Source organism: Panicum hallii, chromosome 6 (genome assembly GCF_002211085.1).
Source record: "Panicum hallii strain FIL2 chromosome 6, PHallii_v3.1, whole genome shotgun sequence".
NCBI classification, from domain to species: Eukaryota; Viridiplantae; Streptophyta; class Magnoliopsida; order Poales; family Poaceae; genus Panicum; species Panicum hallii.
In genome coordinates this window covers 45351338-45376393 of record NC_038047.1, presented here as the reverse complement: position 1 = coordinate 45376393, position 25056 = coordinate 45351338, and the positions used below count along the sequence as shown (strand labels likewise).

Sequence of the window (25056 nt, the reverse complement as noted above, 5' to 3'; positions counted from 1 at the left end):
CAGCTCGGCCCACTCAAGTCAGCCCGCATCTCCTCCAACCGACTCGGAGCGTGGTGTCGTGTAAAGCTGCGCAGCCACAGGCCGGGCCCGTCCGTCGCCGTCCATCGATCGCCGCCAGGTCTCCAATGGCGGTGCTGGCGGCCGCAGCCCGCCGCCTCCTCGCGACAGCCCGCAGCCGGCGCGCCTTCTGGTCGGCATCCTGGAGCGCCGAACAGGCCGCCCCCTCCGCCTCGTCGCCGCCCCCGGACAGCAAGAAGAAGAAGGCGCCGTCGGGGTCCGGCCCCCACCGCCTCGCCGCCGTCATGGACGCCGTCAACGAGCGCAAGCTCCCTCCCGAGCTCCGTGGACGAGGCAACGCAGTGAGGTCAGGCACCTCCATCACTGATATCTCCTCTATACCGTACGGGGCTCCCCAATAAACTCGCAGGGAAAAAAATGGTAGCTTTATCTTTATTATTTGCTCATTGTGCTGATGTGCGGTGGAAATTGCTAATTTAGATTGAACATGATTTATGATGCAAGCATTTTGATGCGCAAGATGTTACAGGGAACAAAATCCACCATGTGGACACATGCACATTTTGCAGGCTAACCTTCACAAAGGTTAATCTCACAAATACTAGATAGACGTTTTTTTTTTTGATAAGGGACTAGGTAGATGTTTGTCGAGGATGTGAACCACTACTGTAGGAGTGGAAAAGGTAGATATTTCCCTTGTTATGTCAAAAAAAAACATGAAATTAATGGTTTGGGCAATTGCCTCGTTGATATTGTAGTGTGATATCTTGTTTATTCTTGACTAAATTGGGATTTTTATTATTTTAGGTTCATGATTGTAAGTTCCAATATTAAATTTTTTGTAAAATTTTACCTCGCACCAACATCTTGTGTTGTGTGGCAACTTAGTATGCATTTCGAAAGTAATATTACCAACCTGTTCTTGCATGTGAGACTGATTAACAATCCAATTTTCTTGTACCTGGCACTAGGGGTGCGTTTGGATACTGACCCTGGCTAGCTGAACCAAATTTTGGCCGCTGACTGACTCCAGTCTGAATGTTTGGATCGTTGCCAAATTTTGGCATGCCAAGGTGCGGCTGTTGGCGCATGACGCAAAAAGCACGCCCACGCGCGGCCAAATCGGCCGCCAATATTTGGCCAGCCAACGCCTCGGCAGGGCTACCCGGCGGCAGCATCCAAACAGCCCCTAGAACCCCGTTTCAAATCATGATGCGTATTATGTACCATTGCCGCACTGAGTGTTGGTTTAAGCTTCCTCTGGGATGATGTTGACCAAATTACTGGCAACTGATTTGGATATTATGTTTGTTTGATACCTTGTTGTCCTTCGGGTACTGTGAAGTATCGATTAGAGTCCCCTTTCCCACTGCTAATAACACTATGATTATCCTTACCAGTTACCACTTTAGTAGATCATCAACAGTGTCCTTTCTCAATATATTGATAAATAAATCTCAATGGTGTCGGTGAAGAAATGAAGGTGCTTGAAACCTCAACCTAACTTGATAACTGGTAATGTGTATAGGATGCCGTATTCATTATCTGCTGAAGCCAGGCTAGGCATAAATGAGCCAAACCTGCTGATACCTTTGTTTCTCCTTACCTTGGTCCAAGTTCCCTTTATGCATCCTTGGTCTCATGCTGTAAATAAAGTATAACGTAAGAGATTATACTATGAGCTTAGTTGGCCTGCAGCTGGCAAGTTCTTTTAGTTACTTCTCAGTCACTTGGTTTGATTATTCATAAGAATTCACAAAGAACATCATGATCATGCAAGCCATTACTTTTGGGCTATATGCCTTAATGTCAGCAGTAGATTCTCGAACCAATAATTTCTGAATTTAAAACTGGATAGATGTTAAAGCTGGTACCCTGTTGAGACATCCAAGTTCTGACACTTGTGCACTACTTGTCCTAGGATTTAATGTACCCCTAATAAACTGCGCCTTGTTTGCCATTTTTCAGGTCTGAGACTGACATTGTAAATGTCGTTGAACAAAGAATATGGCACTCAATGGAAGAAGGGCACTTTGAAAATCTACCAGGAAAGGGCAAACCCCTGAATCTCAATTCCAATCCTCACGCCGATTCTGCTGAAGATACCCTTTACCGGATACTTTCAAGGAACGGTTGTGCACCTGAATGGGTTGAACTTAATAAGGAAATCCGTGGCATGATTGCTGGCTGGAGGTCTGCATTAAAGAAGGCTTGGGCAAACCAATCTGAAGTTGATGGTTCTAGCTGGAATGATGACTGCAGGGTTCTCCAGGAACAAATTCGCCAGATAAATGATAAGGTGCTACTCGGCACCAGCTCACATATCTCTTTTCCTTAGTGGAATCACTGAAATGGAATGATAAGGAGGGCTGGTTTCATGTAAAATTGCAGGTTTTCCGGTACAACCTGATTGTACCTTTTGGGCGGCAGATGTTTGGTCTGAACTGGGAGGAGGAGGTGGACAAATTGAAGTCGAACAAAGAAGAAACAAGGACAAGGAGGTGGACAGATTGAAGTAAAAACAGAGACTGGACCGTGCTCCTGGATTTTGTTGTATTGAAATGAGTTGTAATTGTAACTAGGAATATGTAGTAGGACATACACATACTCTATAATCCATGAGGACAGTTGAGTGTAGGTATTTACACGTAGGCTTTTTTATTAGTATACATAATTTTGAAAACCATGTTTTCCGGTGCTGTAGCCCAACATGCAGTAACACTCTATGTATGTGTCATTGGCAGAGCCTGAGCTTATTTTTCTGCAATACAACTAAGTAGCGACTGGTGAAAATTTGTGATGTTTTCTGTAAGCTGAGGATGTTCAGCTGGATACTGAGACTTTGTGGCACGAGTCCCTCTGCAGTTACGGGTCATCCGACTTTAGGTGTATTTGGTTCAGCCGTGGATTCCTGAAAATCTGATTTCTGGAATCAGCTGTGGGAAAGATGCTGTGAGCTGACAGCTGTGGTAAAGCTGAAAGCTGTTTGGCTGAAACAACTGTCAGCTGTGGATTTCTATAAGAAATGTCTGTTAAGGTTCTTTATATGCTAATTAATCGCATGGCCATGTAGATGACCGTTTTGGAAAGGAAATATTCATGTTTGTTAATATTTGACATATATAATAATTTATACAAAATATATATATCCACGTTATAAAAATAATTGAACAATTTCTTTTTTTCTTTCATTTTTTCTCTGTATTTCTTTCTTTTTTTTCTTTCTATTTTTTCCTTTCTTCTTTCTTTTTTTCCCTTTTCCCTTCTCCCTTTTCCCGTTCCTTATCTCTTTCTCCTCTGTTTTTCGTTACCAGCACGGGGGCGCGGGCGGCGGGAGGCGCGTCGGGGGCGGGGGGCGCGTCGGGGGGCGCGGCGGGGCCGGCCCGGGGGGTGGCGGGCGGCGGCAGGGGCGCGTCGGGGGGCGGCGGGCGGTGGCGGGGGCGCGTCGGGGGGCGGCGGGCGGCGGCGGGGGGCGCGGCGGCGGGCGGTGGCGTGGGCGCGGCGGCGGGGGCGCGTCGGGGGGCGCGGTGGGACCGGCCCGGGGGGCGGCGGGCGGCGGTGGGGGGCGCGGCGGCGGGGGCGCGTCGGGGTCGCGGCGGGCGACGCGGCGGGGGGGGGGGGGCGGGCGGCGGCGGGGGGCGCGGCGGGCGCGCGTCGGGGTCGCGGAATCGGTGAAATCAGGTGTCTCACCCGATTCCAGTGACCTGCGGGAATCGGATGATTTTTCAGAATCGATTCGTCCGATAGAGGTCTTTGGTTGGGATACTAGATTTTTTGACGCGAATCTGGCTCCCGAAGCCGAACTAAAAGGACCCTTTGTACTGCACTAAGTGCCGTTGTCGATGAGGACCAAATTGCTGGCCAAGGTTGTGGACTTTATATTTCACCTAAAGCTTTCTGGCCCTGTTAACCTGTTAATAACACTGCAATTGTCCTTACCAAAGTGACAAATTCTAAAATGGTGTCAGCTGAGAAAAGGATGGCTCAAACCTCACCCCGAAGTGGGTATGTGCTACGGTTTCATTTTCTGCTGAAGCCAATCAGAACTGGCAAGTCCAGTCAATAAATCGCAAACTAGTTCCTTTCTCTCCTTATTATCATGTTCCAAGCCACCAAAGGGCAAACCAGGATACTTTCAAGGAGGGGTTGCGCTCCCTCCCGAATGGGTTGAGCTGAATTTGAAGGGAAATTATGTGCGTGCAGTTGAGTGGTGAAAAGGAAAGTAGACAGACTAGTAGGTGCAGAAGCAAGAAGCAGGTGAGGTTGGGTCAGCTCGGGAGTTATGAGGCAGGACTGTCAGTCTCTGACGCAATAAATATCGGTTTCTGATTGTTCGCTGTCACCGCAAATTCAGCTGCTTGCAGCGGTGCGGTGCTACAGTACTCGGCAAACACATTTCTTTCTCTTGTCATATCCCTTTCTTCTGTATTCCTTGCATGTCTGGTACTCTCATACTATCATCACCAGCTAGCACTTACTCTTTTTTTTTCTGTATGACTGTATCTGTGTAAAGAAGACTTTTTGAATGTAGTATTACAAAGAGATTAAACAGGAAAATTAAAGAATCTTGAAGAATTGGTTGGTGTCAGGCTCTGTACTCCATCCTGTGCTCCTACTCCTACTTGGCAGGAGATCGCGTAATGTCAGCCAGCATCTTGAGCGCAGGGCAAGGGTTGTCGATGGGTACCTGGTTGGTTCATTGTTGTTGCCACCAAAACAAAAACAAAAGGCTGAGCATTAGTACGTACGCCATCTTAGCATCTACTATCCTATAGTATATAAGCACACATTATTTATTTTGTTCATGGACATGCACGCCTATTGCATAAACTTTTTTTTTATTTGGAAGACATGGACATCCCATAACCATTGAAGAAGGCTGGCCCTGCAGCACTACCTCAGCAGTCCTAGCTGCCTGCTACATGGAGTATCTACTATCATCTATCACTGTTGGCGCATGTGTGGCTGCCTGGCTGGCCTGCGTCCTAGGTCTTGCCTCTCTTTGCATCACAGAAATGAGGGCATTTCTTGTGCACGTGCCCATGAAAAACCTCTCTCACCAACTGCATCAATGCACCACACTTTCCAGCTCACGCAGAAAAGGAATCCCTCTTGACTAGCTAGGATCCTATGAGTTGAGGGTGGATACGTCACCTTCTCAGCTCAGCAAACATACACATGAAGCTTGACGACAACAATGTGCACGCAACGGCGATTGATATCCAGCAATTTGTTGATGGCAATTGGTTATAGAGAATGCAGAGGCCGGGGGTGTTTCAAGGTCTTTATTTGTATCATCTCGGTGTAACGATCTTGAAATTTAATAGAACTTCCATTGTCGAAAAACAAGACAGGGTGTAAGCTTACCATGTGTCCAGCTCCGAGTATCCAGTAGAATTTGAGATTCTTGTACGACTTGACGAAGGCTTGGGTGCCGGACTGGCCTTCCTTGCTGCAGTAGATGGGCGTCCTGGGTGAGTTGATGAAGTTCTTGAGGCCGTCCCACCTGGCAGGCAGCATCAAAGGTCAGTTGGTCTTGTGAACTTTGGCGTATGCGTGTGTATATGACGAGAGACACACAGACAGACAGACAGACGGACAGACTGCAGAACCAAACAGATTTGGATGCATTACTTGAGCTTCTGAACCCAGTCCATGGTGCCTTTGGTCGCGCAGATGAGATCGAGCTGCCAGAGAGAGACAGACTGGATTAACTGACAAGGAATAGTTTGGTTTAACAAGTTGCATGTTTGCAGATCTTATGAGATGGCATCTGGTTTAGCAATCAGCTAGGTACACATGCATGCAGCAGAGTTAGAACAGTCAGTCAGGGGTCAGATGGCTTCCTTCTGACGTCTTGTACAGTACAATGGACTCAGGCAGACTTACTTTCCAACTTTTTAAAACACAAATTAATGATAACAAGGAGGGCTACATACATGGAGACAAAGTAAGACGAACGAAGCAAAACTTTCCTGATGCTCGTGATGAGCCTAATGAGGACATCACATGGCAACCGCATCGCATGGCATCGCATCGCACAGGGACGAGATCGACTCACGGACCGGAAGAGGGCACCTGCTTATCCAGCCGTCGTGCAGTTGAGCACAGCATGCATCTACTGTGCCCTAGCAAGCTGCAAGTATACTCATCATCCCTCCTTGGGATCATCACACTACACGTGCCACACCATTTGGCTGCTTATGCAGTACGTACTACTGTACACTACCTCGTGTGAGTGAGTGACACCAGTATAAGTACTAGTAGGACGGACGGACAAACAAAGTGCACATGCCTGCCTCAGATCAGATGTGTGTGTAAGTTTGGGTCTTTGGCTGTTTACCGAGCTGAGTTCGTGACTATTGTAGCCTAGCCTATCTGTCCAACAACATGCGGACATCGAGTACGCCCAACTGGACAACTGGTAATAGCAAGCACTTGGTCGATCAGAGCTTGAAACGAAACCGGGACGACAGAGATTGTTGTGTGCCAATCATCAGTTTTAGGATCGACAAGCAAGGCCCATGGCCAGTTAGTCAGTCAGTCAGTCAGTTTGATGATTTGTTTACCTGCCCGTTGTAGATGGTGACATTGACGCCGAGCTTGAGCAGCTGATCCACCTCCTGGATCCTCGGCTTCATGAAGTCCCCCGCCATTGCGTCAAAGACATCGCCAGACTGCTCTCCCCACCTGCAGCATCATCGGAGGATTGGATCGTCATCAGAACAGAACGACAGAACAGAACAGAAACGTAGCTAGCTTGATTATATATATTGATTGATAGCGTACGTACGAGAGATCCTTGGGGATGATGCCGAGCTTCTTCTTGATGACCGTGTTCATGAGCCCGTCGAAGCCGCCCTCCCGCGCTGAGGCCATGGACTCGAGGTATCCCGAGTAGCCGTTCTTCCTCCTGAACGACGACAGGGTCGACCTCTGCCGCTGCGCCGCCGCCGTCGAGACCGCGTCCTCCGATGCGTCGTCCTTGAGGAAGTTGTAGAAGTCCTGCAGCCATAGCTAGCTGTGGTTAGCGACAAACCAACGAGCAGAGGAATTGAACGAACTGCTGGAGCAGGAACTGCGCTTACGACGGAGTTGGAGTTGGCGATGACGACGTTCTCCAGCTCCGACCACGACGCCTCGGCGTCCGTGAACTGCTTCTTCTCCACCTGGTCCTTGATCTTCGCTGACACACTGCCCCCATTGCGTTCATCGATCAGCAAGCATTCAACTCGATCGATCATTCCGGAGAAAAAGAAACCAAAAGAAACAACAAGCAGCAAGCATACCTGTTGCATTGCTGCAGGCCCTTCTCGTCGACCCTGGACACTTGGTACAGCAACGGCCCCCACGACAACTGCAACGCGCGCGTCGGCTATTAATTTAGTACTTTACTACCCAAACAAAAGCTGTCTCTAATCAAGCAATGCATTGACCAAACCCAAAAAAAATCACTACTTTTTCCTCAAAACCAAAACGCGATCGAGCAGTGTCTATAGTTAATTTGTCAAGTAGTAGCAGTCAACAACACCCCGGCGAGTGAAGTACTGAAGTAGTAGAGCAAGAAGAAAGAAGGTTGTCCTGACTGACCACGAAGTCGAGGGGCGAGATCCAGCTGTCTCCGAGGGCCACCCCGGCGAGGTTGGCGCGGAGGCGGCCCTGGTCGATGGCCCTGAGCGCCGCCAGCGCCGTGGTGACGGCGAACTTGCCGCCGTAGGACTCGGCCACGATGTAGAGCGGGCTCGCCCGGAGGCGGGGGTTGTCGCGGTAGAGGGCGCATAGCAGCGTGGTGAGGTCGCGCGCCGCCTCGGCGTCCGTGCGCACCATGAGGCTCTTGTCGCCGCCCTCGACGTAGCTGAAGCCCGTGCCCACGGGGTTGTCCTGCAGCAGAGCAGGTCATGGTTGCATTGGGCGGTGTCAATGGCGGGCGGCCCGGCCGGCCATTGTTGGATGTGATTGATGCATTGACAATATATTGAGGATACAAGAGTTGGATGGTTACCAACCACGAAGAGGAGGTCTGCCTTGGCGAGCCAGGTGGTGGCGCGGGGCTTGAGGTCGTCGTCCAGCGGCCCGATCTCCATGAAGTTGCCGTACCCGACGCCGGACGCGCCCTGCCAGTCAGCTGAGTTGAGCAATCGGTTTCATCACCGATCAATCCAGTCCAGCCAGATTCTACTAAACTTACCGGGCCTCCTTGCAGCCAGAGCACGGTCGGCCATGGCGTCCTGCCGTTGTCCACGCGCTGCGGGCTGTGGTAGAGCCACCAGAACATGTGCGCCTCTGCGTGTGGTGCGGCAGCAGGCGAATCAGATCAGAACCGACGAGCAGAGTAGATGCAATCGAGAGCTTACTTGGTCGGACTTGGACGTAGCCCCACTCCTCGGAGCCGTCCGGCGTGCCGGCGGCGTCGGCCACGGCCAGGGAGAAGGCCACCGCGGCGCAGAAGAGCAGAAGCAGCGCGACAGAAGGCCCCGGCGCCATTGCCTCTGTCCTGTAACAAGGACGCTACTGCTCTGCTCTTCTCGGTGCTATGGATTGAATTGAGTTGGAGACGCCGCCACGCAACGCGATGGAATCGAAGCGGCTTACGGGGGAGGCTGCCTATCTATATAGGAGTATTCTGCTACCTGGATTCCCTGGCATGCTGTATTTTTTTCTCCGATATTAACTAAAAATATCCTATGAGTAGTAGCAGATGGGGGCATGGACTGATGGAGACGATGAAGACGACTGCGGCGGGCGGGCGGGCGGGGAAAGACCCAAACAAATTAAATAGATCCAAATCCGTGGGAGTTTACAAGAAGAAGAAAAGGTCTCTCTACTTATTTATTTATTTGTAGAAAAGTTTGTCGCATTGAAATTGAAGGGGTCAAATGGAAACAATTCCTCCCACGGATAGAGAGAGAGAGAGAGATCCAGGGATGAGGGAGGGGAGGGGGTTGGCATTCAGTTACGACTTATCATTTGCCGCTGTTTCTGTCCATGCCACATCTATCAACTGAATTTCGTATGAATCGGTGATCAGTCTGATCTTCAGAATATAAGTAGAATTTACTGTGATGGTATATGCAGCAGCTGCGCGTTGTGTGCAGGGATAGCAGATACATACATACTCCATTGCAAGGGATCCCTAATTCATATGGGCGTGCAATGCAATTGGGATGGAGACGCATTGCCATCTATAACACCCTAATTTTTTAATTTAGGAACATAAAAATTTTTATTAGATTTATTGCAGGTTTGATAAGATTTTATTTAATTTATTTTAATTTTAAAATATTTATCGTGAATTTATAAACACATATAAGGTAACATAGGTCTTGTGCATCTCATCTCATGCCGCATTGCATTGTTATATTATTTGTCTTTCAGTTGAATTTAAATTCGCAAATATAAGAGCAGCTTTATCACCGTGTTTTATTCTGTTTACATTCTTTGGTGTCCTATTTCTTATTCGTTGTACTTGCTTGCTTGTATGTACCAATGTGATGCGATAAATGGTGCAGTTCTGAGGACCAGTAAGACCAAGACTTTGAAGAAGACACAGAGCAACGGTGCTTTGATTCCTTTGACCATATTCCGATCCCACCAATCTTTATAAAACACTTTTACTTTGTATGCATGCATGTGTCTATAATATGACGGATCTCAAATTAAGACATGCCTAGTTTCTATTGTGTACTTAATTAAACCTGTGTTGTTTACTTTATGTTGGGTAGTTTTGCTAGTTGCGTATACCTTTGGTTAACTTCAAACAAATTCAAACAAATGCTACAGTTGATTTACTTCATGTTCTAGAATTACTTCATGGTGATAATTATGAGATCATTGTATTAATTGGAACAACACGGCCCTGGTCTTAGCTAATTGATTAGAAAATTTAGCTTGTAATGGTTTTACTGAAAGGGCAACAGGGGAGTGCGTTGATAGGGTTGGAGGTTTTGTTTATGGTACTTGGCTAAGATATCGTCTTATTAGGGAGGATTATGATCACTGCGGCCTAAAATCTTAGCGGATCGTTGGAGGTTGGGAAATCTTTGTAAAGATCTCGTAGTGAATCCCTTTCACTCACTTCGGAAGTGTTTAAAGTCCTTGCAAATCCGGGCATCAAGGGAAACACGAGATGTGGGTAAAAGTATACAACCTCTATGGAGTTTAAAGTGATATATCAGCCGTGCTCACGGTTAAGAGCGGTTTGGACCCTCACGTGATAATTGAACTTGAAGATGATCTAAATTATATTTTTTATTTACATTGTTGTTATTTATCTCTGCTGCTTATTTAAGGGTTATGGTATAAACTTAGTTAATTTGCTAAATAAAATTTGACCAACTAAAGTGCTTACCGCAGTTAAATCACGTAAGGTATACCTTACCTTGAAATTGGTCCTGCATGTCATATAATTTACTACACTTGCTGAGTACCAACCATACGTGTACTCACGCTCACTTTATTAAAACTAATGATACTCGGAATAAGATAACTATCCGAAGTTCCCTGAAGACTTTGAGGATTTCTACGCGTATGTATCGCAATCATCTGCCTGTGAAGATGAAACTAGTTAAAGACGTTCATTTATTTGCTTAATATTAAGATATTCGGTCACGTAATAAAGTACTTTATTACTCTCTTTTGTTATGATATTATTTTTTACTATTATATCATCTATTATATATATATATATGAACTTAATCTTAACGTACATATATTATACATCTGATTTCTTCTTAGAATCGGGTGTAATTCCCTCTCCTCTCCTCTTCTGTCGTTTCTTCTCTTGAGTCTTACATTGAAAGCGAACGACCAAATGAGATTGATGCGCATATCATGGAGACGATGCACGCTCGCTGGCCTGCCATTGTCAAGACCTTTTCGTCTTGGGAAGGACAGCGACATGCATGGGTTGAATTGAAATACATGCGTGCCTCTATCTAGCTATATCAACAGCACATGCATGCATCCTGACAATACTTGTATTTCTTCAGAGAATATAATTAAACCTCGACTTCACTACAGATGCGTAGATTTAATCAACCTTTCTATATAATGAAGGCAAAATCGATGAGAAGCAGGCCGGGCCAAGGAGGGGAGGACGACAACCATCCTATCGATCCAATTAGCTAGCAAGCAGGCAAATACAATTTGAACTATTATATGTACGTTCAGCGTGTGTGTAATGAGTTTTATCTATACTCGCGTGTAGGTTATTTTCACCATCAGTATACTACTGTGCGTATATCCGCATACTTATTTATTACTGTGAGCATGTTCGTATACTAATTCTAAGATACTTCAAAAGGATATATTAAAAAAACTTCAAAAGCACTCTTATTTTTTAATATATTATAATTATACCTTAGTACTAGTATATAAAAATTAGTATATCCACATACTGTATGTATAATCATATACCCAATGTATATACTATTATAATATTCTAGTATGATCATATACTTTATATACATACTCTTTGTTAGGTCAGATACGTCCTATGTTATGAGATATATACGTGGGAGTAGCTAAAAATACATGTAGAATAAAATTTTTATATATATATGAAAAATGAATTTTACGTGCGCTTGTATATGTACTGCCTCCTCCTGTTGGCCGTGTGTCATGATCGACCGACATCGACGACCTTGCTAGGTAGGTGAGGCAGCTCTTCTCTTCCGTCAGCTAGCTAGCAGCTGCGCCTGCATTGCGTGCTTGTGTTGCGCTTCGAATGAATTGATCACCGCCCACCCGGCTTCATTCTTGGACTTGGACCAACTGCATGCATCGACCATCGACCGCATGCATGCAGTAAATAATACAGTAATATGTTTGGACGACGCCACTGCTGCATGCATTGACAGGATGTGACGACGATCGACGGATCATATCTCCCTACTAGCTCTCATCCGTTTCTTCTACTTACTGTATGTATGTATGTATGTATGTATGTATGTATGTATGTATGTATGTATGTATGTATGTATGTATGTATGTATGTATGTATGTATGTATGTATGTATGTATGTATGTACAGCCATCAATGCAAGCTGTTTGCTCTACAATCCACCAACCAATAACTAGCTAGCTAGGAACACCCTGCAGCTAGCACAAGTTGTTCTTCTCCCGAAAGACTTCCATTTTTAAACTCTTCTTACATGCATGCATGGAACGAACAGTGAGCTACACTGCACCGGCGGACTTGTTTGCATTGGCCGCCGTCTTTTCAGTGGGTGGGGGGCGGGCATGGGGGTGCAGTGCGGACTTGATAAAGCAAGGGCAGGCCTCTGGAAGTCTCAGCCTGTCACGAAATGGAACACCGCACGAAAACCTTTTTTCTTTAACTTTGAGTGACAAGATAAGATACTTGTACTACTCCTACAATTAACGCCCCATATTTATTGTGCAAATGAGGCTGATATATATCCACGCAATTTTAACCATACATGTCTTGCTTTTTTTCAACCTTTTTTTCTTTTGGAAATACTAGTATACATCGATCGGTAGTCTCGATGCATGGTTTTTTATTTTGTTGCGACTGGCTGTAGGGTGTGAATATGAATGATGCGTCAAAATTCAGGTCCAACACGCGGTTGAAACTGTGGGATGGAGTGAAGGAGATGATTTAGTTTGCTTTTTTTTTTAGAAATTATTAGTCACATGCATCTAGTGTGCACAATCATTTTGACCTTCGCAAAAATTTATTATTTATGCATCATATCGGTTACGTTGGACTGGGCTGGCTTATGCATATATATGGCCCGTGGAAACGTACATCAATATTATCAAAATGTCGTCGTATGTGGGCTGAAACTGACAAGGAGCCCAGTCAATCTCCCATTCACCTGTAAAAATGGATGCATGCAAAGAAGCTAGTAACTCTTGTGCTAGCTCAGTTGGTTAGGTATGTAGGCCATGAGCTCATGCATCGACTTGCGTAAGAGTCAGCTACTAGTAACTGTGTACGTACTGCACAGCTGACACAACTTTTAAGATCCGTACGTTGCCCGGACAATGGTGGAATTTTCTTACTTTGTGATCTAGACATGCATGCGTGCATGCGTTCTGGAATAATAAGGTCTCCTCTGCTTTGTGTCTAGCTGGACATTGCCGCGTACTTGACAGTACCGTACCGCCGCGTCAGTCATGCCATGCATGTGCCTTTTGCTATCTGTACGCACGCTTCAATTCCCTTATCTACACACGTACTAGCATATATAGTAGTATACAGGGTACGTACATACATATATATCTGCACTGCAATCTCCTGGCCTTATGCTAACTCTGATGTTAAGTTTCATCTTTGTCGTTTCTAAATACAGAGTATGCATGCCACATAATCAAGTAGTTCAATTAATAAACAGCCCTCTTGCCCATACCATCTATCTATCCTCGAAAATTACTAGCACAATAATGTTATTACAAATATATATATATATATATATATATATATATATATATATATATATATATATATATATTGACCCATCTAGCTTCATATATATGCAACACATGCCAAGAATTAAAAGTATATATGCCTACTTATTGGAGCTGTCGTAAGACTCTTGTAGTTATGTGATGGCTTGTGCTGAACAACACTCCATTGGGTAGCAGGCATTCATCATTGGAGGAGGACGTAAATTTCAGACCGAGTTTAATTAATTGGGGAGAGCAATGCAAGCACCTAGCTAGCGCCTTTTGAGCTGGAAGGAGGGATTGTGTTTCGACCCATGGGCCAAATAAAAGCCTGAAGCTTCCTCCTTGCACTGCCGTATAACTTGCATTGCATCGCTAGCTAGCTAGCTTTTTGTTGGTACCGGTACCCGGCCGGAAGCTGCTGGCTGAAAAGATGAATGTTCTGACAGATCACACACACGAGGATGGTATGGGCTTGTGCAGTTCTCGTATTCAGCATGCACATAGCCGGCCGGTGATCCATCCATCATCAGCTGGTGGTTGCTGTGTGGTCCTAGTGAAACTTGGTGATCGCTAGCTGCATCATCCATCATTTCCTGCATGCCCACCCCCTTGCTGCATGTGTTCTTTACTAGTACAACTACATGGGCACCGATTCGCTCGATCGCTCTGCATGTGTAAGCATCCTCCACAAAATTGGCGTATTCACTGGCTAAACCCAAGTAGCATGTTTTGTCAGTCGACATCTTATTTTGGTCTATTTGGGAGCCGATATGTTGCAAACCTCTTCAGCCACAAGATGGATGCAGTGCCGTGTGGCGTGGCAAGCAAGTGCACAAGTTGCTTGGGTGAGAGATGGAGACGGCAGCAAAGAAGGCATGAGGAATCCTTGGTTGCATCGTTTCAGAAAGCATGCAGCACTGCGAGCAGAGAAGGGAGACGCTTCCATGCTTGGCTTGCTGCTGCAGTTAGAATAGAAAAGGGAGCGAACTTAATGTGACAATCAGCCATCGTCGTTTGCATTTGCGCTCAAACTGATCGATGCTGCTGTGCTGAAACTGAAAGCCACTTCTTTTTTTTTTTGAAACGAACTGAAAGCCACTTTGCTTCCTCTTTTTCTTGCTGCTGCTAGCTGCTGTGTTGTGTGCTTTTTTTTAGAGAAGGAAGGTGTGGTTGATGGAGCTGCTAGGAGGGATGCTTAACTTGCGTGGTTAAAACTGAAAAGATCCCGCTTTTGAGCGAGGAAAGCAGCTTTCCAAGAGTAGCGGCCCAACAAGCCAAACAAGTATGTGCACTGCACTGCGGTGGGAGTCAGTGAGGAGTCAGCTTTTGTTTGGTCCGTTGCGGCATGCCATGGAATGGAATTATCTCCTCTGAGTCTGATTCTTTCAGGTGCTGCTGCATGTCCGGTCCTCTTCCACACTACTCTGATGAGTCTCTTCTGACTGTAACTGTACTACTACTGATCGATGCATCTGAGAATCAGTAGTACTACTCGAACGACTCTTGCCCCCCCTTTTTTACATGGTGGGGGGCAGCGTGTCAGCGACTCACCATTGCCCAGTTTCAGTAATGATCAGCTGTGGTGTGTCTGGTAGCTCGGGATTGGTGCCGGATGGATGGTCAGTCATGAGACGGCAGTCAAGTCCCCTCCACTGCAGTGGCAGCAAGTACACCGCCGCTGCCGCGAATCCGCATCGGGAGGAGGCGAGGAGCCCCCACCAGGCAGACCACACCAGCAGCTAGTCAGTCACAGGCACCTACTCTGCGTGCGTGGGCGTGTCCAAGCACCCGCTCGGCGCTCGCTACCGAGCTTGGCTGCAAATCCCTCGCAAGCAAACACCAAAAGGAAGCCAGGGGAAGCAACGAAAAGCCCACGCTACCTTCCAATCTCCCCCCTCCCCATCTCTCTCATTCCCCACCCCACCACCGTCTCCTCTCTTTCCCCCATCTCTTTCTCTCCCTTCGCCGGCCGGCAGCGGAAGCAAGGAAGGCCGGCCGCGGCCGCCATTGCCTCCAGATTGCCCACCCAACCTGCCCGCCGCCGCCGGTAGATAGGAGGAGGGTAGGCGGAGAGCATGATGCTGCGGCGCGTGGCCTCGTCGACGCCGGTGCCCGAGTGGCTGGAGGCGCTCCTCACCACGCGCTTCTTCCTGGCGTGCGGTGCGCACCCAGCGTCCCCGCGCAACGAGTGCAACATGTTCTGCCTCGACTGCCGGGGGGCGCCGCCGCCGGCCTTCTGCTACTACTGCAGGGCGCACCGACACGCATCCCACAGGGTCATCCAGGTTGGTTTCAACCTCTCTCGCTTCTTCTTCGTGTCTGCAATTGCAATGTGGCTGCAAAAATCGAATCTTTATTCTACCCGGCCTCTCCCTTTCTGCTGCAGATACGGCGGTCCTCCTACCACGACGTCGTCCGCGTCTCCGAGGTGGAGGACGTCCTCGACATCACCGGCGTCCAGACCTACGTCATCAACAGCGCCAGGGTGCTCTTCCTCAACGAGCGCCCCCAGCCGCGCGGTGCCGGCGCCGCCGCCGGCAAGGCAGCCGCCTCCCCCTACAACTGCGAGATCTGCGGCCGCGCGCTGCTCGACCCCTTCCGCTTCTGCTCCCTCGGATGCAAGGTGGGTGCTTTCCTCTTCCGCCCCGCTCTTCATTCGTCTTCACTTCAGTTCTTCCCTTCTTGATTGCTCCGCGCGCCCGCCCACCCACCTGCATTATTCATTCCCCAATGCCGGCCGGCCAAGAACACCAAAAGATTGCGCCTTTGATGATAATCTCTCCATGGGTGATTGTGATTCTTCAAACCAAGAAAAGAGACGCCATGGAGGAATGGCAATGCCAGATCATGGAATTGAATCGAAGCGCCCGTCCGTCCGTTGGGTTTTGGTTCCGTTCTGTTCGGTCACGTTTAATTCGCCGCCCCTGCCTGCCTTAATTCGTGCAGTTGGTGGACACCAAGCGGAGCAACGGCCACGCGGCGGCGGCCGCCGACGGCGGCGCGGCCAATGAGGAGGCGGAGGAGGTCGGCGGGAGCAAGAACGCCGCGGCGCGGCCGCAGGGGCGCCGGCGGAAGGGGATCCCCCACCGCGCGCCCTTCTGGTCCTGACCCACCTCACCGGCAACAGCATTCGGCCGATCGATCAATGGCGTCCGGAACAGAAGAGGAATGAAGAATCAGTAGCAATCCGATGCAATGCGAGCATCAAGGCAGGCAATGCCAGCAAATGGGACTGGCCGGCTTCGTTCATTCCCTTGTACTTACTTACTTACTTAGAAAAAAGAGAGAGGAGATTCTGCCCGCCCGCCCAACTAGAAAAAAACAAACAAAGAAAGAAAGATATAGATAGATAGATAGAAAAGCAAGCAAGGTGAGCTGAGCTCGGCAGCCCCAACCCAACCACCGGAAGGAGAGGGAGAGGAAGGGAAGGGAAGATGCCGGGCCGGGGCCGCGCGCGCGCTGGACTCCAGTAAGGAACATGTCTGTCGCCATCTCCCTCTTGTTTCTCTCTCTCTCTCGCCATGCCTTGCCATACCACCATTTGGCACGGTAGGTGTACATGACATGCCTGATCATTCATCTCCTAGTCATAGCCCATGCATATTAAACTTGAATTAGCAGGAAATGGATTCTTTTACAGTACATTGGTTGGGATACTTGATAATGAGCAGTATTGATGATCTTTCTTTTTCGACATTGGTGCCTGGATCACTATACACATTACACTAATGTTCGGTTATTAGTTTGCCATTACACATTGCATTGCTGAATGCTGATGGAGTGTGTATATATCAGTATTCCTGAAGCAAGCACATTATATTGGGGAGGTTGGGGATTGAAAAAAGTGAGGGCCAGCCAGATATGTAGATAGGCCATCAGGAGTGTAGAAAGGAAGGAAGGGATACCAAAGGAAGACGAATGATTGTCTTTTTGGTTGTCTGCTGCCTGCCTGGCCGTCCCAGCCCATCTACTACTCCTGTATGTACATTCATGCTATGGAAGGTGCATGGTTATTAGTTTCAGCTTCCTAGCCTAGATATTAGTATACAATGCCTGCCTGTTGGAGCATCATATATATTTATATGTTTGTTGCAGAGCTTCTTCTCGTTTATGCAGCTAATAGCTTAATTACGCTAGCTGCTGCCTGTCGCCGTTGCCCAACCCAACCTTTTCTTTCGTCTGTTTCTCCTCTTCATCTCCGTCTCCTCTCTCATTTTGGAGGGAATGTGATGTGCCTTTCTGGATGGGATGGGATGGGATGGGATGGATGCAGCAACAGCCAGCCCGAGGATATAATTATAGGACGGACCAAGCAAGCAAACAAACAGCCAGCCAGCATTATTGATACGTACGTTTGGCATGTCCAGGCCGGGCTGCATTATTGGTATGATTATACTAATCCTAGTGCCTGTCTGTTTTCTGAAGATCCAATCGTATATAAATGCAGTCAGAACCAGGTTTTGCCCGGGTAGCCAAATGGTAGCTAGCTAGCTCATACTCCGATCCTCTACCATAGCAGCAGGCAGGCCAGCCAGAGTTAGTTCGTTGCTTACTACTGATGGTATGGTAGATGGCCAATTAAACTGGCATATATATGATCTCATCATCATCATCATACATACATACATACATACATATATATATATATATATATATATATATATATATATATATATATATATATATATATATATATTTGCCCCTGCTATATATAGATGCTAACGAGGTACTAGTAGGTTGTTGAGCGAGCATAATCAAATCCGAGTGATCATCACATTCGGCTGTATACATGCATGCATGATATATATATATATATATATATATATATATGTGAGAAATGGAGATAGGTAGCCATGAATGATAACTACGGTTAGTAGTTGGGCTGGGATGGGTTAGAGGCCGGTGTAATTGTTGTTTTGCTTTGATGATGACGAGGGGCGTGCCATCAGACGACCAAAGCCAAACCCGTCACATGCAGGCAGAGCATTGGCTAGCTTATTAGCTCCATAGTAGTAGTTGTTAATTGCCTTCTCTTCTTCATCTCTCTTTTGTACTCGGTTAGGTTGCGTCCATTTAATTCCATTCCCTCTAGCTAACCACCGCTCGCCGGCCCAACTGGTGATGCATGTTCAAACAGAATTCGTTTAATTTTATTTTTTTTCACAAAAAAAGCACATTATATAACTATAATTCCATCAAAAAGTGGCTGGTTCGATGAATTAATTAATAATTTATTCTTTGTCATCATATCTGTCGCTTTGCTAGAGTAAAGTGCTTATTTGATTGGGCCCCACAATAATGCACGCATCATGAAATTCAACATCGCATATCATTATTCATGTGATTCCTCTTTCTTTTGTGGCGACGCGCGCGCCTAACTATTGATGGGCCGCTGGTGGTCCAACTGCCAGTTTCTCCTTGGCCCATGGGCTCACGACAAACAGCGGAGTTGAAATGGGCCCGCATTTTGTCAAACCTCTCTGCGGTATTATTGTATGATGATGTATGGTCGCAGACAAATAGCTAGCTCATGCTGACCTGGCACTCATGCCTTCATTTTTTAATTTGTTGATTATTAGTTACTAGTCTCAATCTCTCCATGGCTAGCTAGCTCTTGACTCTGCTTATATATATAGTTGTACGTATTATAAAACGGTGTCAAATTTTTTTTTGTCTGGAAGGCAAAAGTCGTAGTTTCTCAGCGCTGCGCTACTGTTTCGTGTGTGCGATAAATTTAAATACATAGTTCTGTTCTTTGGCCCGCTGATTATCTAATTAATTAGCCCACTGAGTATTTAATCTCAATTCCTAGTAAAGATGGTGATGGAGATGCATAGAAGTCTTCATGCTGTTGCACTACAGCTGACTTTGTTCATTACTTCTCTTTCAATAATTCTCTCCAAGGACGTCGTCAATTCTTTTATATAGAATGAAAATTGTTTCCAGCCTCTGCAATCGCGCAAAGCTAATTCTTACATCATCCTCAGCTCCAAGCTAGAACACAAATAGAAGGAAACAATTTGTTTATTTACAGTTGAAAAGATCAACAGAGAACGTATGGATGTGGATCGACGAACGCATAGTTTTGCTAGCTTCATGCATCCAATATATATATATATATATATATATATATATATATATATATAATTCCCTCTCAATAATACATTTGAGTGTATATACACACTCGTTGAGCGCTTTCACACATACATGATATAATATATTCCTAGCCGATCGATTGGTCGAGAATGTACCGGCCAATAATGCAAGTCAACGCACGCTGGAATTAGAATTGGACTGGTCAATGCTTGCATTGTACATACGCGTTGCCGATTGACCGATCGATGGATGAACTGGCTAGCTACTGATTAATTTTATTTTATTTGTGATATGTATGTATGTATGTATGTATGTATGACTACCACTAGGTAGCAGACAGTGGTAACAATTAAGAAGCTAGCAATTAATTAATTATCTATGGGCATGGTAGCTAGCTAGGTGCGTATAGAAGAAGCAGCAGCAGCAGCGCCATGGAGGAGCATCCTCGACTGGAGGAAGGTCTTGTCCTTGCCGTCGGCGGAAGCGAGGTAGGCGAGGAAGGTGGCGAAGTCGGTGTCCATGTACCGCCGCGGCTTGCCGGCCGCCTCGTCCACCAGCTCCGGCGCCGGCCCCACCACCCGCTCCGCCGGCAGGCTGTGGAACGACGCCACCGAGATGCGCGGCCGCGTCGAGTTCACCCGCACACGGTGAAGAACGCTCTTGTACGCACCATTGCTGTAGATCTGCAATGCATTTCCGTTGCTCTTATCATTAGTTAACCTGGTTAGCTAATAATGAGTACGGTGTAGGTTTAACTAAGGAGTACAGTGTGACGTTTAGCTAATGTGATGACGTTTATCTGACTTGCAATTCTGGCCTCAAATCACTAGCTAAACTACATATAGTACAAGGTCCTAAATATTATTAATTATTCCATTAGCTACCTACCTGCTTGCGACATGATGCATGGTCTACACTACTTTTTTGCATTTGACTAGTTCGTGATGGATTATATTTGACTGTCGTCCTTCCTATATATTCTATGTTGTGTATCCATTATATTGGGCGAGGCTCAAAACTCAAAGCTAGCTGCTAGCTTGATGCTGTCAACCAACCAATCAACTGTGATTAGCTAGCTAGTGCAGTCGCGCAGCTCCATCAAATCAAATCGATCGATCGTAAACTGTTCTTAATAAATACTATATTAGTACGCATGCATGCATAGTGTTTTGTACTACAGCTAGCTATATATGTGCAGTTAGCTGCTAGTACAACTACAACCCCGGCCCGTACTCCGTACCTCTAGGTGGTCGCCGACGTTGACGACGAAGGAGCCCGGGATCGGGTCGACGGTGAGCCAGCGTCCGCCGTGCATGACCTGGAGGCCCTCCACGTGGTCCTGCAGGACGAAGGTGAAGAGGCCGTAGTCCGAGTGCGCCGGCATCCCCAGCGTGAGCTCCGGCTGCGGGCACGCCGGGTAGCAGTTCACCGTCATCATGTGCGACGACCCCGCCGCCAGCTCCCCCAGCACGCCGCCATCAGCAGCAATGCCCAGGGCCTGCAGCGCCGCCTCCATGAGCTCCATGAACAGCCCGTGGCTCGCCGCCGCGTACCCGGACGCCACGTCCCTCAGCTCCGCGGGCTCCCGGGGCCACGCCGCCACGACGTCGCGCAGCGGGTGGCAGACGAGCTTGAGGAAGTCGCGCCAGCAGAGCACGGCGTCCTTGGCCTGGTTGAAGCTGGTGCCGTAGCGCACGGCGGCGCGCACGTCCGGCGACATGTAGCGCGCCCGCTCCGGCAGCGGCAGCTCGAAGAAGCGCAGCGCCACGTCCAGCATCCCGGCGATCACGGCGCCGTCCACCCCGTGGTTCACCACCTGCACGCGAGTCGACGGGCAGCTGTAAGCTGACGTCGACGCGAGTCGTCGTCGTGGCAACTACCGTTAATTAATTGTTACCTACCTGGAAGAATCCGTAGCCCCGGCACGCGGCGTCGAGCGTCTGGAGCACGGCGGCGCGCTGGGAGGGGTCGCGGAGGCGGGCGAGGTCGACGACGGGGAGCTTGACCCTGCTGGTGCTGGTGGTGGTGGCGAGGCCGGCGCCGGGGCGGTCGGGTGCGGGCAGGACGTACCTGTCGGGCAGCCTGGTAATGCCGCTGTCGGAGAGGTGCCGCACGCCTTTCATCAGGATACTGTAGGACAGCTCCTGCTCTCCTGCGCCCAATTCCTGCTGCTCGGCCTTCGCATCTTCTTCCACTTCCATGGCTTGCTGCTGCTGCTGCAGCTGGGCGCTGGTGGCCAAGTCAACGATCGTCATTGGCGCCGCAACCAAGCTCATACTACTTGTAGTACCGTATCAGCTGGTACTCACTTGGTCAGTAACCTAGCTGTAGCTTGTGCTTGTGTTAGAAGGGAACAAGTGTCAGCTAGCGAGGTAAGAGCTAGAGATGGACTCTGGTGCTTGTCGTGCAAATGGCCTGGTGAGATGGAGCTGCTATTTATAGGACAAGCTAGACGAAGGCGACCGCTCTGAAACCGGACATGGTTTCGCTTCAACTCGAGACTCTAGAGCGAGCGGTTTTGCAGGTCTCCGGGTTGACTAGTCAAACCCACTGCCTCACGGGACACTATACTCCAATCCAACGGCACGCAATGCGACCTAGCATAGCATCAGAAACAGAGGCTAGCAACCTGCCACGTCAGACGACTGGGTGTTGGGTGACACGTGGACGTGTGCGCGTGCGCCTTGACCTGACTCTGTTGCCAATTCTCCAAAGGTGCAATGTACATGGACTATACGTACTGGTAGATAATTGTTATAGTATTTACCAGCAGACTTAGATGTAAGGTGCTGACATGTATATATATATATATATATATAGTTTACTCAATTATGTAGGACACTATTTCGCCACAAGTACATGTAGAGATCGAGCACAATAATGAGGATTTTATATTCTGCGTCGGACAAGAATTCATTCTTCATGATGCCTGTGACCGAACATATGTGTATGTGTAGTACCCAGCTGCTAACTTTTCTTGCACTGCTATGTATCATTACCAAAAAGTTTTTTTTTTAACTCTGATTATTACAGATATAAGATCGGTGTTACCAGATGCAACATAAAAAATTACCTTCGATATATTCAGTCACCATCAGTGGAAACATCATATTTTTCAATCACCATAAGTTTCACCAAGTAGATTAACCTTGCCGACATCCTAGCTAGAAGACCTATATTGAGAGAGAATGGTATGTAATAAGGTATAAAAGGCCTAAGAACGACCTACATAGTTACATCTGGATTATATTGGAATATATATAGGATCGTTCTTAAAAAGATTAAGCAGAGATAAAAACGTAGGGATGTATACCAATACCATCAAGCAATGCAAGCTTAAGGACCGGATGTACCGGCCGGGTGATCGAATAATATTCAGAGGCGAAAACTCTCAAAGGGGACCAGGCCACTACTGTTGGCATGATGGTGCACTGACCAATGCAAGAGATCGATCGTTATATTAGTACACATAGATAGATAGAACTTATACAAATCTACGTCTTCAGGCTTCAAGCTCATCCACGTCTCCACTGCGTCCAACATGGAGCCGAGATAATCTGATCGATTCTACATGCATGTCATCAGGAGAAAAGAATAATGTCCATATGAATAAGAAAGATTCAGAAGAGTATGTCTCAGTCGTAGGGCAACAGATTAATTATTAAAGCTAGGGGACAAGTTGTCCTTTAATTTGTACGTACGAGAGACAGGAGAGAGGATTGCATGCAGATGTCGTTGATGAAGAATATAATGCATGCAAATGAACATGTGTCATTATCTGATGATGGATACGATCGCGTAGCTGCTGTACAATTATTGGCCAAAGCAAAAGCGAAGCGGGCATCTATCTAGAAAAACTAAAACGAACTGTAATTTGGGACGGAGGGAGTTTCTCTCGTTTTGAATTGCATTTGCTTGGTCCGATCGATCTGGATGAAATCAAAGCAAGACACGACAGAATCGCCCATCTATCCATGGAATGGAAAGGTCAGACTTGAGAGAGATAGCATAGCATGCAACGGCGATGGAGTCATGGTCATGGAGCATATATATATTCCCGGTTTCGATTTGGTCGGGTCATCCAGGGAACTGATCGAATGGAACGCATGCATGCGCGACAAGTGTTGTGTTGCATTGGTTGGTTGGTTAGGCTTAGGCGCCAGCCAGCCACCCAATACCCAAAGCAGAAAAGCCGGCCGTGAGGTGGCGATGCCTCAACTGGAAATCAGGCTGTTTCTGCATGATACCTCCAACGCATGCAGCACAAGATCTTTCTTTGGCACATCATATCATCCATCTCACCGGCATCATCTATCCCTTGCCTGTTCACCATGTACACCATCTTCTTCCTCTTCTTCTTGTTCTTGTTCTGCAGACGTACTATAGCTCTGTCGTTCGACGAACAAATTAAAACCCATTAGAGAAGGAACCTGTGTTGCAAGCTAAGTGACCTAGCTTTGGATCCTGGCCATTCTTTCCCACGAAGCATGCATATACTCTTATCATCACAAACAAAATCTTGTTTTGATTGTGTTGTTGTGGATGATCAGTACGTACACATGTCACTTTTTCTCCCTCATCTCACACACACAGAGAGAGAGAGAGAGAGAGAGAGAGAGAGGAAAAGGCGCATCAACGATCGAGCAATAAATCTAACGGCATATTTGACTGATCCCATGGAGCTAGGCAAAACGCGACAGGTGTCCCCAAAACAGATGCCAAAGCTGTGCAGCTACGTAGCTAGTGTACGGCGGAAAAGGTTCTTGCAATGATATGATGCCGTCGTCCTCTATCTGACGAAATAAAGCTAGCTATATATATACCTGTACTGTGGTAGCCGTGCGATGCCTTTGCGATCGGCGAGGAACGAATAATATGCATCATGATCAGCACACACGTACGTACGTGTCCTCAAACCTGCTCATGGTGACCACCGTCTCTGGACATGAGCATCTGGCCTTTTCTCTTTAGATGGCCTAAAACGCTTCTAATCTACTACTCCTGAATGCATGCTTTCGGTGACCACCGTCTTTTACTTAGTTCTTGTAATGATGACAAATATCGGAAGACAACTGCTGGGTCCCGTTCGGATCCAAGTGCTAATAGTATGCTAATGGGTGAAAGTGCTAATATTAGCACTAGCTCATCCAAACAGGAGTGCTAATAGAGTAAGCTAAACTTTAGTTAAGATTTAAAAACTTTCACATGCATAAGTACAATTTAGCAGCCCATTTTAGCTCCTCCAGGCCCTTAATAATTTGCGGTCGCTCGACACAGATATTAAACTAATTATTCAGAGCATCTCTAGGAACGACTGACTGAGCCGATCGAGTTACTCATTGGTTATTTATTCATCCGGAGATGTATATTTGCAGTGCCATATTTGACCCATTTAATTTTCCCGCAATTGTTCGATCTTCAAGTGGATGGGAATTCATATGCAAACTGCCAACGACCTATATATATAGCTAGATGAAGTGTTGTTCAGGGCGTTAGTTACTACCCTTGTCAGCAACCCCAACATACAAA

At 47.2% G+C, this 25056-nt stretch overlaps 4 protein-coding genes across 4 annotated transcripts; 2 read left to right on the top strand and 2 right to left on the bottom strand.

Annotated features, from left to right (window-relative positions):
- Window positions 1–25: 25 nt before the first annotated feature.
- On the top strand, window positions 26–2805 carry LOC112896379 (dnaJ homolog subfamily C member 28-like). The gene is made up of 3 exons (XM_025964322.1): window positions 26–364; window positions 1987–2317; window positions 2410–2805. Exons 1-3 carry the CDS (start codon window positions 126–128, stop codon window positions 2530–2532), a joined length of 693 nt encoding a protein of 230 aa, XP_025820107.1. The 5' UTR covers window positions 26–125; the 3' UTR covers window positions 2533–2805.
- Window positions 2806–4423: 1618 nt separating this feature from the next.
- On the bottom strand, window positions 4424–8646 carry LOC112898511 (serine carboxypeptidase-like 51). The gene is made up of 11 exons (XM_025966851.1): window positions 8373–8646; window positions 8207–8301; window positions 8025–8132; window positions 7609–7899; window positions 7308–7375; window positions 7107–7212; window positions 6812–7023; window positions 6588–6708; window positions 5653–5705; window positions 5386–5524; window positions 4424–4705 (listed from the first exon to the last, which is right to left on the bottom strand). The coding sequence occupies exons 1-11, from the start codon at window positions 8500–8502 to the stop codon at window positions 4637–4639; spliced, it is 1392 nt and encodes a 463-aa protein (XP_025822636.1). The 5' UTR covers window positions 8503–8646; the 3' UTR covers window positions 4424–4636.
- A 6696-nt stretch (window positions 8647–15342) lies between these two features.
- Window positions 15343–17106, top strand: LOC112897674. The gene is made up of 3 exons (XM_025966027.1): window positions 15343–15716; window positions 15818–16054; window positions 16378–17106. Exons 1-3 carry the CDS (start codon window positions 15507–15509, stop codon window positions 16537–16539), a joined length of 609 nt encoding a protein of 202 aa, XP_025821812.1. The 5' UTR covers window positions 15343–15506; the 3' UTR covers window positions 16540–17106.
- A 2484-nt stretch (window positions 17107–19590) lies between these two features.
- On the bottom strand, window positions 19591–21912 carry LOC112897991 (protein DMR6-LIKE OXYGENASE 2-like). Its single transcript, XM_025966396.1, has 3 exons — window positions 21429–21912; window positions 20768–21343; window positions 19591–20210 (listed from the first exon to the last, which is right to left on the bottom strand). Exons 1-3 carry the CDS (start codon window positions 21801–21803, stop codon window positions 19923–19925), a joined length of 1239 nt encoding a protein of 412 aa, XP_025822181.1. The 5' UTR covers window positions 21804–21912; the 3' UTR covers window positions 19591–19922.
- Window positions 21913–25056: the final 3144 nt, after the last annotated feature.

What these genes read in the sequence shown, in the direction of transcription:
- LOC112897674 (XM_025966027.1), top strand. Translation starts at nt 15,507, where the DNA reads ATGATGCTGCGGCGCGTGGCCTCGTCGACGCCGGTGCCCGAGTGGCTG. An exon ending in CATCCCACAGGGTCATCCAG is followed by an intron (nt 15,717 to 15,817) that starts GTTGGTTTCAAC and finishes TTTCTGCTGCAG; the next exon opens with ATACGGCGGTCCTCCTACCA. An exon ending in TCTGCTCCCTCGGATGCAAG is followed by an intron (nt 16,055 to 16,377) that starts GTGGGTGCTTTC and finishes TAATTCGTGCAG; the next exon opens with TTGGTGGACACCAAGCGGAG.
- LOC112896379 (XM_025964322.1), top strand. Translation starts at nt 126, where the DNA reads ATGGCGGTGCTGGCGGCCGCAGCCCGCCGCCTCCTCGCGACAGCCCGC. An exon ending in GGACGAGGCAACGCAGTGAG is followed by an intron (nt 365 to 1,986) that starts GTCAGGCACCTC and finishes GCCATTTTTCAG; the next exon opens with GTCTGAGACTGACATTGTAA. An exon ending in TTCGCCAGATAAATGATAAG is followed by an intron (nt 2,318 to 2,409) that starts GTGCTACTCGGC and finishes GTAAAATTGCAG; the next exon opens with GTTTTCCGGTACAACCTGAT.
- LOC112898511 (XM_025966851.1), bottom strand. Translation starts at nt 8,502, where the DNA reads ATGGCGCCGGGGCCTTCTGTCGCGCTGCTTCTGCTCTTCTGCGCCGCG. An exon ending in ATCATCCCCAAGGATCTCTC is followed by an intron (nt 6,709 to 6,811) that starts GTACGTACGCTA and finishes ATGATGCTGCAG; the next exon opens with GTGGGGAGAGCAGTCTGGCG. An exon ending in GACTGGGTTCAGAAGCTCAA is followed by an intron (nt 5,525 to 5,652) that starts GTAATGCATCCA and finishes GCTGCCTGCCAG; the next exon opens with GTGGGACGGCCTCAAGAACT.
- LOC112897991 (XM_025966396.1), bottom strand. Translation starts at nt 21,803, where the DNA reads ATGAGCTTGGTTGCGGCGCCAATGACGATCGTTGACTTGGCCACCAGC. An exon ending in GGGGCTACGGATTCTTCCAG is followed by an intron (nt 21,344 to 21,428) that starts GTAGGTAACAAT and finishes ACTCGCGTGCAG; the next exon opens with GTGGTGAACCACGGGGTGGA. An exon ending in ACGTCGGCGACCACCTAGAG is followed by an intron (nt 20,211 to 20,767) that starts GTACGGAGTACG and finishes AATGCATTGCAG; the next exon opens with ATCTACAGCAATGGTGCGTA.